General features: G+C 40.9%; 1 protein-coding gene across 2 annotated transcripts in view; it reads right to left on the bottom strand.

The window, feature by feature from the left end:
- Positions 1-19,128, bottom strand: part of VPS35L (VPS35 endosomal protein sorting factor like) — a 115,191-nt gene that overhangs the window by 49,700 nt on the left and 46,363 nt on the right. For both annotated transcript variants that reach the window (XM_063099082.1, XM_063099083.1), the window contains exons 13-19: positions 15,643-15,720; positions 15,039-15,161; positions 8,337-8,383; positions 7,019-7,130; positions 6,380-6,496; positions 4,277-4,330; positions 2,415-2,495 (exon numbers count right to left, since the gene is read on the bottom strand). In XM_063099082.1, the coding sequence (XP_062955152.1) occupies positions 2,415-2,495; positions 4,277-4,330; positions 6,380-6,496; positions 7,019-7,130; positions 8,337-8,383; positions 15,039-15,161; positions 15,643-15,720 (612 nt within the window). The remainder of the gene's footprint in view (positions 1-2,414; positions 2,496-4,276; positions 4,331-6,379; positions 6,497-7,018; positions 7,131-8,336; positions 8,384-15,038; positions 15,162-15,642; positions 15,721-19,128) is intronic.

Here is a 19,128-nt window from a genome sequence, read left to right as displayed (position 1 = left end):
ATGAATCATGTCCCTCTCCACTTAGTACTTTATTTTGCATCCTGAGAATATCATACTCTCTGACATTTTCCCTTTGCTGTTAGCGAATCCTGGAAAGTTAACACTGATATAACCAAAATACTTCAATCTATCATCCATATTCCAATCTTGCCAATTATCTCAATGAGTCCTTTACGGCATTATTTTTCCTCCCTTCTCTGCAGTATCTGGTCTGGGATTGTGAACATCATTTCCTTTTCATGTCTCTGTGGTCTGTATTATTTAGGAACACTTCCTCAGCCTGTCTTTGCCATTCAGGGCAATATTTTTGAAGAATTATAGAATGCTCCTCAATTTGGGTATGTCTGATGCTCCGTCATGATTAGATTCAGCTTATGCATTCTCGACTAAAATGCTACATAGGTGACACTGTCTATCTCAGGGTAGCACATCCACAGGTGCATGATGGCCATCTGCTTCTCATTGATGATATGAATGTTAACTAGTTGGTCAAGAATTGTTCAATTTCTGTGTAGTACAGTCACTATTTTCCCCCTTGCAATTAATACTCACTATGAAAAGACCCTTTGAGATATGCAAATATCTGGCTGCTCTTCAAACTACTCCCCTCGGGTCTAGCGTGCACTGAAGGTTAACGATTCCTGTCTTTACCACGATGGTTGCAAAATAGTGAATTTCCAACTCTACCATTTCTTCCACATTGCTCAATTGGCACCTCCTGTCCATCTCTCCCCTTGTCTATTTATTTGTCTATTCATCATAAGAATGGATTCCTGGATTCATATTTTATTCAATGGGTTATAATCCATTACTGTCCTAATGTCTTGTGAGGCTCAAACTGGGACCCTATGAGAGCCCCTTTAAGCTGCTCCTGTATCCTATTTACATGTTGCCATCAGTTTTCTGATCACTTCCTTACTTTCTGACACACACAAAAATGTCCCAGGCTCATCTTGTACTTCCCTGTCTTAGAGCTGGAATAAACCAGTTCTCCACAGACCCCTGAAGTTTTACTTTTCTTGACGTGGCCTGCTTTTCACACAAGGGGCCCACTGCTGATATGGGTGGCTGTTCTGAATTTGGGGTGACCCTAGGGCATCTTTGGTAAGTTGCTTTTAGATATGACAGAATTATACTACAGTAAAATTCCCCTCTTTCAGAACAAACTGCTTTAAAATAGTCACGCTATTTGAAGTTTTCAATTAACTGGATCCCTAGCAGTCAAGGTCTTCTGCAAATTCCTCAACAAAAATTCTAATGCACTTCAGTTTTCCTGTGAAGTCTTGACAATCTAAGAGGGTTCGATAACCCATCTCCTCTACACACTTTATTTGTTCAATCATATTTATTTAGTATGCTCCAGGCACCACACATAGCCATATGATGTTTCATCACACCCGGAAAAATGTCAGGAGTCAGTGGCTGCTCAATATGTTGTTATAATGAACCATTTTAATTAGCAAATGCTGAAAAATTCTTCAATTAGCAAAATATTAAAATTCTTACAAGAATATGTAATTGCGTTATACTAAGTGCAGTTCAAAATCAATCTCAGGCAGCAGTACCAGAAGATCACGTTATTAAATAAAAAAGGAAATCATAATTATGTCAAGATCAAGGGAATACTAAGTGATCCTGAGTTGGATTCTATACTGGCAGGGGGAAAAAAACCTGCCATAAAGGACACTGAGACACCTGACAAAACCAGCGTAGGGACTGTGGAGTAAATAACAGTACTGTATTAATGTTAGATTCCCTGAAGTTGATACTGGAACTATGGTTATGTAGGAGAATGTCCTTGTTCTTAGAAAAAACTCACTATACTCTAAAAGTAAAGATGTGGCATGATGTATGCAATGTATTCTAAAATGAGTCACAAAAAATTTACATACATACAGACATATATATATGTATATGTGTGCATACATGTGCACACACATGCATTTAACAACAATGGTAAAACAAACGTGTCAAAATGTTAATAGTTAGTGAATCTGAGTAAAGAATACTGGGAGCTATTCTTTCGACCTTCCTATAAGCTTAAATTTATTTCCAAATAAAAAGTCAATTTAACTGAAAAACATAGGTACCTTACTTGCTAGTGACAATGATGATGACGATGCTTATTCAGCATTTACCATGTGCCAAGCACCTGTGTCAGGGCTTCCCTTATCACATCTCACCAAATCCTCACAACAACTCTGGGGGTAGGACTATTATTATCCCCATTTCACAGGTAAGAAAACTAAGGTACAACAAAGTAACTGATCAAAGGGCACATGGCTAGGATCTGGCAGAGCTAAGATTCAAACAAAGGATTATCTGACTTTCTGGCCTGACCCATGCAATCGACTATTTAATTCAACAGAACAAAATACCTAACAGTGTTGAAATGAGAAACACAAATCTGTTACCTGAGGGTAGGAATCTTCAAACGCGCGATCTGGAGTCATGTGCTTGATGACATCAGCTAAAACAGTGTTCACCTCTCGTTTCTAAGTGGGGAAAATAAATCAAACCTGTATTAGACACTGAATGGCAACTGACCATTTTCCTGGGGGAAAGACTAAATATATCACACATCTTCCAGGAAACAGTTTCAAATATTCTGCTGAAAATAATATGAGGGGAGAAATCCCACCCATATCACCTGGTCTAGTAGTACAACGGCCCTAAAGATGGCCACATCTTCACCAAGTCAGGACTAGACACTGTTCTAAAAGGTTCTGGGGCTTTAAATAGTTCCTGCCTTCCCTGAGTGGTGGTAAAATCAGCCATGCTACCTTCTGCCTGTCTGTCCCAGGCCCCTCTCTCAGACACCCAGAGAGAGCAGTGAGGCACTGTGGGTAGAGCATAGCCTCGCCACTAACAGCTGTCTGACCCAGCTGCTCACTGTTCCCTTTTGTCACCTATATCAGGGGTCAGCCAGCTAGAGCCCAATCCAGCCCAGTACCTGTTTCATATGGCCCGTGAGCTAAGAATGTTTTTGAATGTAAGTTTTTACATTCAAACCAGAAGAATAGTATTTCATTACAGTGAACATTATACAAGATTCAAATTTCAGTGTGCATAAATAAAGGGTATTGGAACCCAGCCAGGCTCACTTACATACTGTATGTGGCTGCTTTTGTGCTACAACAGCTGAGTTGAAGGTCGTGACAGGGATTGTATGGTCTGCAAAGCCTCATTTACTATCTGACCCTCTACACAAAAAGTGTGCTGACCTTTGGTCTACATAATGGGCCTATGTAATGGACAGGGGTTGTCTCCAACTCCCCAAAAGGATGGGAGCTGTGGTTGGGAGGAGAGCTGAGGACTTCTAAGGAGGAAGCTGTTTCCCATGTCATGATCTAGACGTCATTATACGGGTGTACTTTGTGAAAACTCAGTGAGCCACAAACTTATAATGTGCAATTTTTGGTGCTCACCTTAGTTCATCTGAGCTGCTATAACCAAACACCATAGCCTGCATGGCTTGTAAACAACAGAAATTTATTTCTCATAGTTCTGGATGCTGAGAAGTCCAAGATCAACGCACCAGCAGATTTGGGGTCTGGTGAAGGCCCGTTCCTCATAGACAGTGCCTTCTCTTTGTGTCTTCACATGGTGGTTGGGGCAAAAGAGCCCCCTTGGGCCTCTTTTATAAGGGCACTAATCCCATTCATGAGGGCTCCACCCTCATGATATAATCATCTCTTAATACTGTCACACTAGGGATTAGGTTTTAACATCTGAATGTTGGGATGACAAAAACATTCAGACCACAGCAGTGCCATACTTCAATTTTTAAAAGTTGGTTAACATAAATAACCCTGGCAACAGGATCTGAACCCAGTCTAAAGTCTCTGCTCTTTGACAAGCCCCATATTCACCAAACTGTGGTTCTAGTCTGTGCCTAGGGAAGGAAATGTTCCTAAATGCTTAGGAAAAAAATTACATGCAAGTCAAATATGTTTAGGAAATGCTGATTACTAGACCCCCATGGAAAGCTACAACGCACTTCAGCATTTAAGCTTCTAAGGCATCATATGGTGGAAAAAACTGTTTAACTTTGTCTAATGCACCATTTCCTAAATCTACATGGAAATTTGGGAGCATAGAACACTTCTGTAGTATTATACACATTAATACTCCATCACACTTTATTATAAAGAATGTAATTTTTATAAATTATAAGTACAATTGCCATTGTAAAATGCCTAAACTAGATTCATTCACTATTATACACATGGAAAAAATACAATTCTTTCAAAAGCAAGCCCACAGCCCCAAATACCGTGAAATGCTTGCAGGTGTATTCTACCCACACTTCAGCACAATTAATGTAGTCCTACAAAGAAAAAGTAAAAATGTTTTTACAATAAGCACAATACAGTTTATTGTATGGCAAAAGTTCATCATGTACAAATCCCTTCAAGGGCTTTGACAATTAAATGACAAGGGACAAGAATTACAAAAGTGGTTCATCTACAGAAAAGTCTGGGCCACTGATATATTTCACCATAAGAAGCAACTTACAGAAAAATTTAAGTTGCCTGAAACTAATTAGGCTCTCATTCCAGTCTTGGGCCAAGATGGAAATCTGGGAAGTTCTACCATGCTTAGAGAATTTAAAAAATTAAAGGACAGTACTTTGTGGATAACAGTGGGAGCCCTCACCACACCTCAGTAGAGGAACTGATGGGAGATCTGACTGAAGACTCAAACTTTGCTTAAAATGTGATTTTTGCAAGTTCTGAGAAAAAACTGGCTTGTTGCCTTTAAAAAATAAACCACTTGTCCTGCAGAGAGTGATGCAGATGTTGTAAAAAGGTTAGGAAAGCATTAAAGATATTAAGTAAGAAGTTACGTGTTAGATTCAAGTAGGAGAGGGCCCCACGCATAGATGATGGGACAGCTATGGAAATGACAGTGACCACCTGAGCCAGTCTGCCTGCCCAGGAAAACACCCAACTGGGAAAATAGAGGTCAAGGAAAAATGAAGCCAGCAAGTATACCTCTTCTGTTCTAACACTTTCAGGAAAAGAAAGAAGAAATACGGAGAGAAGAAAATAGTAGTTCCATTAACACAGGAAAAGCCAGGAACATCCAAGATCTAATTGAAATTCTAAGAAGGTAAACTTATAAAGATTGGAGAAAACCACAAATTACTGCCTTTTGGAGCAAGGCTGCTTGGAAGCACGAAGTACAGGCACCACCGGCCCAGAGGCTTTTCACTTAAAGATCCTGAATAAGCTGGGTTTCTTTTTTGACCAATAAAGATTATACATATTTATGGCATACAACATCATGTTTTAAAATATGTATACATTGCAGAATGGCTAAATCAAGCTAATTAACATATGTATTACCTCACATACTTAATTTTTTGTGGCGAGAATACCTAAAATCTACTCTCTTAGCAATTTTTAAGTACGCAATGCATTAACTACTGTCACCATGCTGTACAATAGATCTGCTAAACTTCTAAATAAGCTGTTTTAGTTAGCCAATCCAAGTTAGACAGAGAATTTAACAGCTGAAGTTTAGTGATTTTGCTAAACTACCCACAGGTATATAATTTTGTAAATAAGTTTCTAGTTTTTCTAAGTTATATCACTATTATTAGTGCACTACTACTGTAAATGTGGCGACTAGCAAGGGGTTTAAATCTGTGCCCACTTTACTCTTTCCTTCTTGATAAGTGACTGTTTCCAATGCTACATATCCATATTCAGTTGTTTGCTGCCAGAAGGAGAAGGACAGTGCAGGGTGCGATGAAGTTTGTCCAGTTGTTCCTGCAGCCGCGAAGACAACCAGTACCTTTTTTCCCTACTGGCAGCTACAGCAATTACTGACATGTTGCCTAAAAGGATGGGTAGCCATGATACCCACATCTGGAATTTGATGGCCATCACTACATGCATTACAGTAAGGTCAGCTGGTCTATCATTCCAACATTTCCAACACCTGGAGTATACTTCAGCTTAGGGCCAGAAATTGGAATTCCATTTTGCTAAATACTGGCTCGAATGTTCATCTCCAATTTAGGGACATCCTACTAAGTCGGTACTTTCAAATCAAGATACTATAGACAGTTGCATTTTGTATGTTCTTTGCACAGTCATAGGTCTTTTAAAGTTTCAAATATTTGTAATTTTATACTTTTAGCGTACCTTAAGGCCTCAAGAATGAGACATAATTGGGATACAAAAAACAGAAATACATCTTTGGTATCGGTTCACCATTATAGACTAACAAATAATATAATTAAAAGATTTCTTTTTAAAAAAACCCCAGAAGTATGATTAGTTAAAAGATTTTTTTTTTTTTTAAAGAAAGAGTATACTACATAATTTGGACAACAAGCAGTCCATCTAAGGTCTAAATGGTCACCCACCTGTGGATTCTTCAATTTAGTGATAACTTTCCAAGCTTCATTGAGAATCTGCAGTCGATCGCTCTCAGGAGGATCAGCCAAGGTCAAGTTTAACCCCAGTGAGCGAAAAAGGAGATGCTAAGAAAAATTTAAACCATTATGTTACTGGAGATTTTAAATCAAAGTAAGTTGAGGCTTAAAAAAAAAAAAAGAAAGAAAGAAAATGTATTTAATCCAGCTCAGGGTTAGTCTTCTAGCCACCTCTTCTGGAAAATCTACTACAGATCTACCCAAGTTACACTGAGAATCTCAAAATAAAGAGTTGGCTCTATGTACTGGACTAGTTTGTGGGTCATAATATTCCACTGGACAAAGTTTTTCATAAAGAGTGAGTGAAGGTGTAAGACCAAAGTCTTTTTTAGATACTCATGGTGAGCTAATTTGATGGATTTGGACCTCACAGCGGCCTCTCTCACAGCAATTACAATGTCTAACAATCCCTATCTCTAACTCATCCTCCATGGCGTTCTTCAGAAACAGAGCGTTCCCTTGTTCTCCTGTTGGCCACACTACCCCCAAAGCTGGATGCCCTCCCTTGAGAGCTATCAGATGGGACACTGCTTGTTCATTGTCTCACTGAGCATGAAATCAAGAGCTTACCTTGGGGAAACCAGACTCATCGCACTCTTTAATCATGCCAATGAAATCCATAGACCTTGTGGCAATGAACTCGGCCCGAAAGGCTGACATCACAGAATTCAACAGCAAGGCACTACAAGACACGGATGCCCCAAGTCAACTAGCTTCCTCTTTATGGAAGTTGCTTTAATTTTAGGATGTATATTGCTGGGATGGACTGATAGCCTTTTAGTGGTAAGGGTGAAAAAAGACTGGCGTAAAAAGGTAATTTCCAGAGACTAACACAGTGTTACATACACATTTGGAACTTGATAAATATTGAATTAACTGGGTGGGTGGATGAGAAAGTGGACGAGTAGGTAGACAGATGGATGGGTAGATAGGTGGGTGGATGGATGGGGAGATAGATGGGTTGGTAGGTGGATGGGTGGGTAGTAAATGAAAAGGTAACCAGAAAGCAATCCAATCCATTTCTTTTTCTTTCCTTTTTTTTCTTTTTTGCTATTTTATTATTTTTAATTCCCCTATTAGATACATTTTTTTTAATTGGTTATGAATATTCATAGGGTACAAGGCAAATTGTCACCATTCATGCCTAAGATGTAATACTGGCAGCATGCCCATTACCACAAATTGTGATTATACCTCGTGTTCCCTACCTAATTATCCCCCTAATTAGTCCCAACCTCCCTCCCTATCCCCGTTTCCCCACTCCATTTTGTATCCCTAGGTATGTTCTTTCCTTCTGCAAGTCTGACACACCACTGCGGTCTTGATCCAATCCATTTAAACAGAAGAGTGAGATTTCAACAAGCAGGTGCCCTAATAAAACTAAACATTAAGTAAGAATATTGATCCCTATGCTGTGAGGGTACCTCAAAAAGTTCATGGAGAAAGTTAAAATACACATCTTTCCATGAACTTTTTGAAGTACCTTGTATATCCACATATCTTATGAAAAGCACTGTTCTATGCACTAGGGACACAGTGGTGAACAAAACCCACTCAAGGCTGCTTACACATCTGCCACCAAAAGAAGAGCAGAGAGGATGAGAAGATCAAGTTCATCCCTGGGGGAAGGACTATTATTACCCCCATTTTACAGATGAGGAGACTGAGTCACCGAGGTCAAGAAAATGGCCCAAGGTCACAAAGCTAAGACAGAATAGAGCCAAGATCTGAGGCCAGGCAGTTTAACTCTGGCATTCTAAACCTCCACGCTATCTACTCTGCCTGTCAGCTCTCTCGTCCACATAAGCATGCCAAGCTCAAAAAAAAAAAAAAAAAAGCAGCAGACTCTATTTTCAAACTCATGCTTTTTGAGTCTTAAAATACTTACTTGTTTCCTAGTTTCTTACATCTCTCCATCATCTCAGTCAGCAGAGCCTAATAAGTTAAAAATAATTTCAAAGAAATCAGGTTGAAGGATCTAAAGCAACATTTCTAAAAAAGTAATACCCTAAATTAAATGAATTCACATGTCCATTTACATAATTTGCAGTGCCTGGTAGGGATGGGGAGGGTGGGGGAGGAAAAAAATCCACTTTTGTGGCATTTAGTGTAATGTATATAAGCTGAGGTCCTGGGGTAGGGCACACTTTGGTTCAAATCCAGCCTCACCAACTACCCTTGGCGAGTCTTTGGGCCAACACTGATTTTGCCAAGCTCGGGTCTGCTTGTCCTCAGATGGAGGATAAAAGTGGCATCACCCCGTCACTTCATGCTGTAAGGTCACTACAGGACGGTGAGAGAGGCACCTCCTGCACCCCAGGGGACAAGCAAGAATGGAAAGCACTTTAATCCCCACCTCTCCCCCAACTCCATGGTCTTCCCCTCTGCAAGAGGTGTGCACTTGGTGACACAAGCAGCACACACTGGGCCTGAGCTCATTGCCTGCTGGTCCTGTTGTGAGGCACTCGGCACTCATGATCTCGCCTCTCTTTCCTAACCACCCACGAGCAAGGTGCTCTATCCTCCCATTTCACAGATGAGGAACTGAGCCACGGAAGAGCAACGTGGTCTGCCCAAGTTCACACAGCGAGAGACCCAGCGAGACAGGAACACGAGCAGACTGGCGTCAAAGGCCATGCTCTTCACCTCGTTTCCTCTCCATGCATTTTGAAGCATATTTTTCCCCCAAAGGAAGGAGGTGTTTTGCTCACTGGAATACTGTTAATGGTTTTGGAGCTATCTTAAGGCAATTACATAGCTTTAAAAGAGCTCCTGTTTTTAAAAAAATCAATGGAAGAAGTATCCTTTAGGGCAGTGGTTTGGGGAAGGTATTGAATGGCACAGACAAGGTCAACCCTGAGACAAAAGAGCTAATAAAAGGATAGCAGCTATGACACTGAGCGCTGACCATGCCCCAGGTGCCAGACTAAGTGTGTTACTTCTCTTTTCTCACAATCTCTTCACAACAGTCTTGTGATACCTGGGTAATATTATCCCCATTTTACAGATGAGGAAACCAAAGTTCAGAAAGGTTAAGCCACTTCTCCGTAAGTGGTAGAAATGAGTTTTGTATCCAAGTCTGGCCTCAAAGTCAACATATAAAACATGAGCCTTCTTTACTGCAGTTCCACCCTTTCCGGCCATGTCCCTCTGCGTGTAGGTTGTTGCCTGAATAATTAAAGTGACAGCTGACTGTGGAGATACTGTTGGTATCCCCAAACCAGAACCCTGATTGCATCCAGATTTCTCTCTCTGACCCACATCAATCAGGTTGGCTCCTGTTAGGGACTGAATTAAATTCCCCCCAAATTCAAAAGTTGAAGCCCTAACCCTCAGCATGACTGTACATGGAGATATGGCCTTTAAGCTGGTATTAAGGATAAATGAGGTCATAAGGTTGGGGTCCTAATCCAACAGGACTGGTGTCCTTATAAAAAGAGGAAGAGACAGCAGGGATGCCCCTGCACAGAGGAAAGGCCACGTGAGGACACAGCCAGAAGGCAGCCCTTGGCAAGCCAAGGAGAGAGGCCTCACCAGGAACCAAACTTTGCCATCACCTTGATCCTGGACTTTCAGCCTCCAGAACTGTGAGAAATAAATGTCTGTCATTTAAGTATGGGTGGTACTTTGTTATGGGAGCCTGAGCAGACTAATATAGGTCCAAACCACTCATGGTAGTCTCATGCCCCTTGCCTGTGGTGGGTTTTAAGATGGGTACTTGACCCATTTCTGGCTACTGAGACGGGACAGGAAATCTTCCAGGGACTTTGAGGAAAGCTTTCTCCACTGATAAACAGGAACCCAAGGAATTGAGTACTTCCAGTCCTTCTGCCTTTGGCTGCTGTCACATCTGGATGTGATATCTGGAGCAGCTGCAGCCACCTTGCTACTAGCTAGGGATGGCAGAGCAAAAAGATGGACTGGAACAGCCTGGTCCAGGGCCTGGCCTTGGTATGGGAGAGGACACAGAATTATACTGCAGGCTGGGCTAGGTAGGTGTTAGTTCTTTGCAGCCAGAAACATCCTAGCTGATGATAAAATTGATGATACCACAAATAGCTTCCCTAACACACTCATAAGGTATTTACATCTAACAGTCATTCTTGAAGACCAATACCAAAGTGCTTTCTGGGAAAGGAAATGAGATATGTTATATAATTATCACACTGATACTTCCCAAAATGCACAAATAATCATTCTGCATCTACCTAAGGAGCAACTTTAATATACTAGTCTCTATTCTAGGAACTGGAGATAGGATCGTGAGGAAAATGGACAGAAACCTGTGCCCTCGTGAGGCTTATCCTCTCTCTCATATACATACGTGTGTGCACACATACACACTCACAAATAGGTATCTTGGCCTACCATTTCCAAAAACATGAACTAGGGCAAATGCCAACATATGGACAAAAGATTCTGGCCATTAAGATGAGACAAATGCTTAAAAAGTTCTCTTTTTTAGAAAAGATGAGTGCATTACAAACACATCCAAGAACATAACTTTAAAAAAATAAAAGGGCTCTGTCATCATATAGGGACACCACAAGTGGTCCAAGGAGCCAAATGTTATAAATCTCAGCAGAATTGTTCGAGGTTATTAATTTTTTTTTTTTTCTGAGAAGTGACAGGATTGATTGTCTTTGGCAAGAACAAGATGAACAACAGTTCAAAGCAGACTGAGATTGAAACAAGTCTTTTTGGCTGGGACAAACCAATGAAAAACTTGCAGCTCAGAGTATTTAGTTTTCATGCACATCAGAACATGAAGTTTCAGAAGATGCATAAGGCAGGCATTTATTTAGGGCACTTATCTTTGTGTTAGGCTTTTGTTATTGCTGTTGTTGTCCTGACATGTCATTTATTTATGTAACATTTCATTGTTTTTATCAAAATTATAAAAATAAGAAATGGTTATGTACAAAAGTTCAAACAATATTGACATGCATCAAGAAAGATGTAATCAGCACTGTCAACAGTTTGGTGTTTATGTTTCTAGAACTTTGCCTATGACCTCTGAATATATAATTGTTATTGAAAAAGCCTGGGAGGGGGGTATTTTAATTTTACAAAAATAGGATAATCTTGTACATATTAAGATGCACCTTGCCTTTTTTACTCAAGAATCTAGGATAGGCTTCTCTCCTCCCATGTTAGTACACACAAACCTACCTCACTCCTTTTAATGACTGAAGAATTCACACCATGGATATAACATCATTTTTCGAACTGCCCTTAATTGATGGATTGTTTTAAACGTTTTTATATTGAACTAATTATAGACATATAAGCAACTGCAAAAATAGTAGAGAGAGGTCCTGGTACCCACCACCCAGCTTCCCCCAAGTGACATATAACTACAATGCCACCCCCATATAGCTGGTGCCTACACCATGCTAGGCCCTGGCTGCGTTCTGATGTGCATTATCACAGTCACCATCAAAACAGCCCTTACAGGAATGTTCTATTATTAGACCCATTTTATAGTTGGCAAAACTGAGGCAAAGGGAACTAAAGTAGCCTAAGGCGACACAGCCATTGTTTGAACTCAGGTCTGCCCAGCTGCCTGGCCCAGCCTCTACTGACAGCTCAGCCAGGGGTCACAGGATTCCACACCTTCCACACCCTGGTGTCAGGGGTCAGGCTTTTTTTCCTCTACACCTCACCACCAACAAACAAATAGCTATTGGGTGACAATAATGAGGAGCTTTTCAAGGGATCTGTTTCTACTGCCTAAAAGCAGGTTTTATGAAATGGTTGCTTCTTTCTGTACAGAATGTGCCTGAAATTGGGTGCAAAAATCCATTTTTGTCTATTATAATTTTATTTTAATTGTATGAGGGAAAATATTCCTGTCTTCAAATAATAAAAAGGCATTTTTGAATAATGACTTCCAGCTATGGACTGAATGTTGGTAACCCCTCAAAATTCAAATGCCCAGTGTGATGGCATTACAAGCTGACACCTTTGGGAGGTATCGTAACTAGGTCATGAAAGTGGAGGAGCCCTCACAAATAAGATCAGTACCCTTAGAAGAAGCCAGAAAGCTGGCTAGCTGTCTTTCCATCATGTGAGGATACAGAGAGAAGAGGGCCTGTATCAGACACCAACTCTGCTGGCACCCTGATCTTGCACTAACAACTTCCAGAACTGTGAGAAATAAACTTCTGTTGTTTATAAGCTACTCAGTCTGTGGCACTTTGTTACAGCAATATGAATAGACTAACACATACTCCAATTTTTTTTTTCAATTTTCAATTTCAATTTGTAATTTTGTATATCGGATATTCACAACCGAAGGTGTTTTTCCTCTTTCTCTCTCTCCAGCCTGCCTTGTATATTACCAACTGCTTCTGCTAGACTTTACAATCTACTACTTTGGAGGCTTGGCCTCTTAAAAATACACACGGCTCTACTCGTGTGTATCCAGCCACTGACAAAGAGCTTTTAGGTGTCAAATTGTTACACGCATCTTCAACACCACCTTCCATACCGGTGTCAATTCTTCTGCATCTTGAAAATGACAGAATTTTTTTAACAAGACACTGCAAGTCCCTTATTTAAGTGCCCCAAGAATCGGTTTATTATTATTCAGGTGACCTGATTTTTTAATCACTTAGTCTAGTGCAATAATGATTTCCTAGAGCTTTACTCCCCAGGAAAGCTCTATTCTCAGCTTCTGCCATCCTTTAAGATTACTGGAGCTTAAAATAAAAAGAACAATGGCTTATGACACGTACCTTTTGTTTTAAATCTGATTTTGCCTTTTATTAAAATAAGGAGAAAAAATAAGCGTTCTCATTTTCAACACGTCAGTCCTGCTTGTATGTTTCAGTCACTCAGTGGAACAGCTAGGGCAGCTTGCTTGCTACAGTCAAGTTCATGGTACCTCTTCCCTGGGGAAAAGGAGGGCCAGCATGTGGTTTCTTAAACTATGCTGAGGATCATAGAGAAAGGGCAGCAAATTTTCAAACAATCTTTGCTTTATACTGGCTTTCTTTAAAATCAATTTAATTAATGTAAGAAAATTCACCTGAAATATAAGATGTCCCTGTTTTTCTCCTCATACTTTAGAATTTGAAAAAATAAAAATATAAGCAGTGCATATTCACTGAAAGGTTAGAAAACACAGATGGGCAAAGAAAAATAAGTTAAGATCCAAAATCTCACCCTCCAGTGATATTTGGTCATATCTCCTTCCCAACTCTCTCGTGCAGAAATAAAAATCATGTTTGTAAGTACTAGGCGTGGGGTACTATGCTGAGCACCATAAATGCAGTCTTGTTTGATCCATGCAACAGACTAGAAAACAGGAGTGATTATTATTGGTCCCATTTTACAGATGAAGAAAGAAGCCTCAGAGTGGTTAGGAATAAGTTACTCGGCCACTACTTTATCACAAGAGTTGTAACAGAGCCGTAACGGAAACCCAGGCACCCCGAGACTCCAGAGCCCACATCTGAAGACCAGGCCACACTGCCACTTACAACACACCTAGCAATGTGTATAACTGCCTTTTTCCACTCTGCAATACATTATGAACACTGTGATGTCAGTACATACTGATCTTCATGGGTCTCCATCATTTTAAATGGCCCATAACATTCCACTGAATGTATATACCATACCTTAACCAATCAATCCCCTGATGGTTGCCTTCGATTTTGCACTACCATGAGCAATTCTGTGTGTGTGTATAAGTTAAATGTTTATATACTCATCTAATTATTTCTACAGAATAAATTCTTAAAAGAGGGATTGTTTATTCAGCCATGTCCTTTTTTTCTCCTTCTGGGGTTTGCAGTATGTGTTGGCAGCATCTAGGAAAAGGCAGATGGCTTTGAGTTTTGCTTTGCTCTGTGTATGCTTGTTTGTAGCAAGTCCTCTTTCCCTTTTTTCCTGCAGAATTCCCAACCACCAAAGGGAACACAATGAAAGCTTCATCTATTACAGTTATGACAATTTCAACTGGTGTTCTACTGAAACTGCCTCTCAATACCAGGGAAGAAAAAAATAATATTTCTGCTACGATTCTGACGTCACTTTAATTCCTGACAATATTTCAACTGGCAAGAAAAAAGAAAAAGAAAAGAAAAAAGGAACAAAGAAAAAAAAGGAATCTTATAAAACCAATTAAGTGTCTGAGTTTTACTTTCCTTCTGTAAATGGAGAAAATATTACCTTATGTACTGACTTTATTGCATCATTATTGCATTATTTATTGCATTAAAGGGGCACATTAAGGTAACTCAAGAGGCAATAAACCTTGTTGGCCCTGGAGGCAGATTCCAGGGTTTGCGTCCAGTTCCCACCACTGTCTGGCTGTGTGACCTTATGCAGGTATTTGGCCTCTCTGAGTGGCCACATCCCCCTCCCAGAGTTACTAACCGAGACAATCTAGGGATAAGACTTAGCACAGAACCAGACACAATGGTGAGCCCTCCATAAAGGCAGGCTGGGGCTGACAATGCTGTGGTCATTCTGTTAACATCACAGGGCACACAGTGCAGGGGTCTTCACAAGAAAGAGGAAAGGAGCCCTGGTGTTCATCCTTGGAGGTGACCTTCCACTGAAGCTATCTGGCAGTTACCTCGGGTGCGTGGTAGGAAATGCACTGGAAGATCCAGTCCATGGCAGGCGAGTACAAGGGCAGGTAGGATGAGAGCTCCACTCCCTGGACCACCAGCTGGTTCTGGACCGTATCCCCATGAATCTACAGGAGACCAAATAAACACTTAGAAAAGGAGGGGGGAAATCATACGACAAAGAGTGTGTAACTTACTGATTGGGCACACTTGTAAGTATGTGGACAGCCCCAAGAGAAACAGCCTGGTTTCTCAGTTGTTTTTTCAAACTAGAAAAAACACACAAAGTTTCCCAGGTCACCAAGCGGAGCTGGTTTGAGAATGTGCACTGTGGAAAGAAGAAACCTGATAAAAATGGAGCCAGCAGACACTAAGAAAGAGTGATCAACTGGACACATTTCTGTTAACACATGCATATTAATTCTCTCTGCTTGTTCAGTACAATCAACACATTTTAATTTTCTCCAACAGCCACCAGTTGTAATTTTCCAGAATTTGCACATTTACAGAGCTTTAATGCATTTCCAGCTTGGAAAACCAACTGGGTTTTGTGAACTTGCTATCATATAACTGTTATATCAATTAGCTGTTCTGATGGTGTTCTCTTACCTGTTTGAATGTAAGGAGGAAGTCAAAAAAGTTCTTATTTAGGCTTTCTTTGAGATGTGGAGCCACTTCCATTCCCACCTGCAGCCAAACAAAATATTACCTTGACAATGGAAAACTGGGTTGCAAATAATATGTACAGTATGATGCCATTTTGGTCAATTAAAAAATATATATACGCCTATGTACAGACAGAAGAAAAACCTGGAAAGTTAACTTTTATTATTTTTGCTTATTTGTTTTCTTATTCAAAAAACATGTATTGCATATACATATATATATATATATATATATATAAAGCAGCTATTTTTAATGAAAAACAGGCAATATTTGCAATAATCCTCTTTTCAATTTCCCAAAGATAATGAATGTATTTCTGAAGAGATGACCAAGCGAATAAATCAATCCAGCACTAAGAAGCAATGTACTCTCAAGATTATGTATATACAATATTCTCTTCCTCTCAAAAAAATGATAAACACACATGTGGTTGTACTTATCAGATAAAGCAAAAAGATTACAACATGTAAGAGTCAGCTTGAATTTTAGAGGTTGTGTGGCCACTGCTGCATTGTTAAAAGCTGCATGATTCATTCTTTGCTAAGACAGTCATGGAAACAGATGTAAATTTTAATATATTTTAAGCAATTTTATATAAGATAGCAAGAGGCATAGCAATGCTGTAATCCATTGGGGCTCCTGAGTTCATTGTTTAAAAAACAGATAGTAACACTCCTAGCTAAATTTGCTAATCACAGAGAAGGTGGCCAGAGAAGGAGCTGGATGGAAAAGTGAGGGTAAGAGCCATGGAGAGGAGCTCGTGTTGAAAACAAAACATCATAATATTCCTTAAACTGAGCTCCTCAGAGATGCCTTAATTCCAAATTGCTGCTTAACTATAAGAGCAACTTCATAAGGAAAGTTGCTCTCTTGGGACTCAATTTCTTCGAATGGGGACAGATTTCTCCCACTCACCTCCCTCTACCCAGAGATCAGGACAGTTAACAATAATGATTTTATTCAGATGGTGGTGATCGATTCCTTTGGGAAGAATTGTTCGAGAACCACCAGGGTGTAAAATTTCAAGAGCAGTTCTAAGGCTCTTGGGTACAAAAAGTGATGCTTCCAAGAACAAACACATAGATTAAAAAAAAAAAAAATACTAACAACAAACATCAGATCCAGTTCTACTTTGTTCTGATTCTACTGTCTTTCCTTCCACTTAACCATATCATAGAAAAGGCATTAATTATCTGTTAGGCGACAGCAGAGGCTGGCCTGGTGCACAAGCAATGGAGACATGTTGAAGGGGCTGTGACTTCAAAGAGGAGTTAATCATACTTTCCTTTAATAAACAGCTTCAATCTCCCCCCACACTCTGCCCACTCGCTGCTTTTGTGTTTTGTTTATCTCTTCGCATCAAGCCAAAAGAGCAGCTTGGAAATCTGCTTGGGTCTAAAGATTTCTGCCAGAGCAGCAAGGGTAAGTTGCTCATGATTTCCATCTGCTGTTTCTGCCTGCCTGGTATCCACTCCCTCTGTTTCTGGTCGGAGCAAATTGGATTTGTCTTTTGGGAATCAAAACTTCCTCTTAGACCATGAAGTTTGTGGTGGAGCTGGGCCCACCTCACCCAGAATTCCAGGGAATGAGCACATGTCCCAGGCCTGGTGGGTAAGCACATCCCATCTCATGGCCACAGCCACTGGTCTAGAGATGGGAAGTGACCCAGGGTGGTCTGTTGAGAACTGGCCCTGAGATTCTGGCTGGATCTTCTGGGGAAAAGACACTCTCTTTCCAATGGGGTTCCTCAGTTGGTAGGACAGAAGCCTTCAGTTGCTATGGGCCACCATATGGAAAGAGCAGAATGAGGCCAACCCAGAGGAAAGCAGGGCTGAGCGATAGAGGGAGAGGCTGACTGCTGACAGTGTTCCCTGAGGCCCTGGATCTAGCCCTGCCTGCACTATCCCTGGACTCTTCAGATACACAAGCTAATACATCCCCCTTTTTGCTTTAAGTAGTATCAATCGGGTTTTTGCCACTTACAACTGAAAGAATCCTTACTAATGAATGCACAGGCTGTCTCTCATTCTTTTTATGTCAAAAGACTTTTAGTAACTGTCCACCCAGGGGAGCTGACGCACTGCCTGGATTGACAAAAATGACATCACCAGATGAGCGTATTCCATTACTAGTCTTTCTCAGATGGGTCTGCTTTGTCCTCTTCATCTTCTCCTCATTGCCACTGTCATTTCAAGTTGCATGTGCCATTCATGGGCACTTTATATGCAACAAACATTACCTTTTCCCTGGCTCATGCACCTTCAAGTTTTAAAACTGATTTCTCTTTAGTAACCAGAATCATCATCCTAAGACATAGTATGATTCCAGTCTTTATTATCCTATTATCCAACTGATGTCAAGGTGAGTTCAGAGAATTTATGATGTTCTTCGAGGCAAAAGGGAGCAGACTCCAAATATGCCAACAATGACATCCTCTCATCTTTCCCATACAATCCAGCAGAGTTTTGCATGCAACAAGCTCTCAGCAAACACTGACTTACGAAGAGTATTCGAGTGTCAATGCATTCAAAAGTTGAAGCTCTTAGAAACACAGCTGATATTCCTGGATGAAGAATCCACCCCAAGTTTCAAGCAGGGGCGATGCATACACACTCTGGCCTCTGCTACAAGAGGGGAGTCGGGTGCCCTTAAACAGACTTTTCTTTCATTCTCCGTATCAAGAAGCAGACCTTTATTTTATTTTTTGTGTGTGTTTGTTTTTTGTTTTTTTTGTGACCGGTAAGGGGATCGCAACCCTTGGCTTGGTGTCGTCCGCACCATGCTCAGCCAGTGAGCGCACCGCCCATCCCTATATAGGATCCGAACCCACAGCGGGAGCCTGCTGCCCTCCCAGCGCTGCACTCTCCTGAGTGAGCCACGGGGCCGGCCCAAGAAGCAGACCTTTAAAAAGTGTCCTTCATAATGGATGTCTACAGTTCATTCTGAGGGCAGGGGCTTGTTGGGAAAACAGAATAGTTTAGTCAGGCCCCCCCCCGCCTCACCTTAGGTCTGGTTGGGTGTGGTGCAGCACATTCTTTGTAAATAAATTGTGTGTGGGGGGGGTGGAGTTAGTGTGCATGCGCACCAATGTATCTTTTTAGTTTTGTTGCTACTGTGTGTTAGAGAGTGTGTGGAGCAGCAGCCATGAACTGCTGGCTGGCAGAGAGCTCACGTCTAAAAAGAGAGCATGTTTACTTTGCTGGCAGCTGCTCAGTTTTTCTTCAGACTTTGCCAGCAGTAGCTGAGTTTCTGAGTTTCTCTTTGGACTGCCTAGCTCTGAGATGTGTGTGTGCAGAAATAAAGACTACTCTTTCTTCAACCAAGGCTCCAAGGACCTTTCTTCCGGTCACCTAGCTCAGAGACCTGCATGTGAAGGGTTTGTGACCCAGTCTGGACAACAGGCTTGTGGGGTCTGTGAGCTCCAGACCC

Source organism: Cynocephalus volans, chromosome 6 (genome assembly GCF_027409185.1).
Source record: "Cynocephalus volans isolate mCynVol1 chromosome 6, mCynVol1.pri, whole genome shotgun sequence".
Taxonomy (NCBI): Eukaryota; Metazoa; Chordata; class Mammalia; order Dermoptera; family Cynocephalidae; genus Cynocephalus; species Cynocephalus volans.
This window is presented reverse-complemented; position numbering and strand designations above follow the sequence as displayed.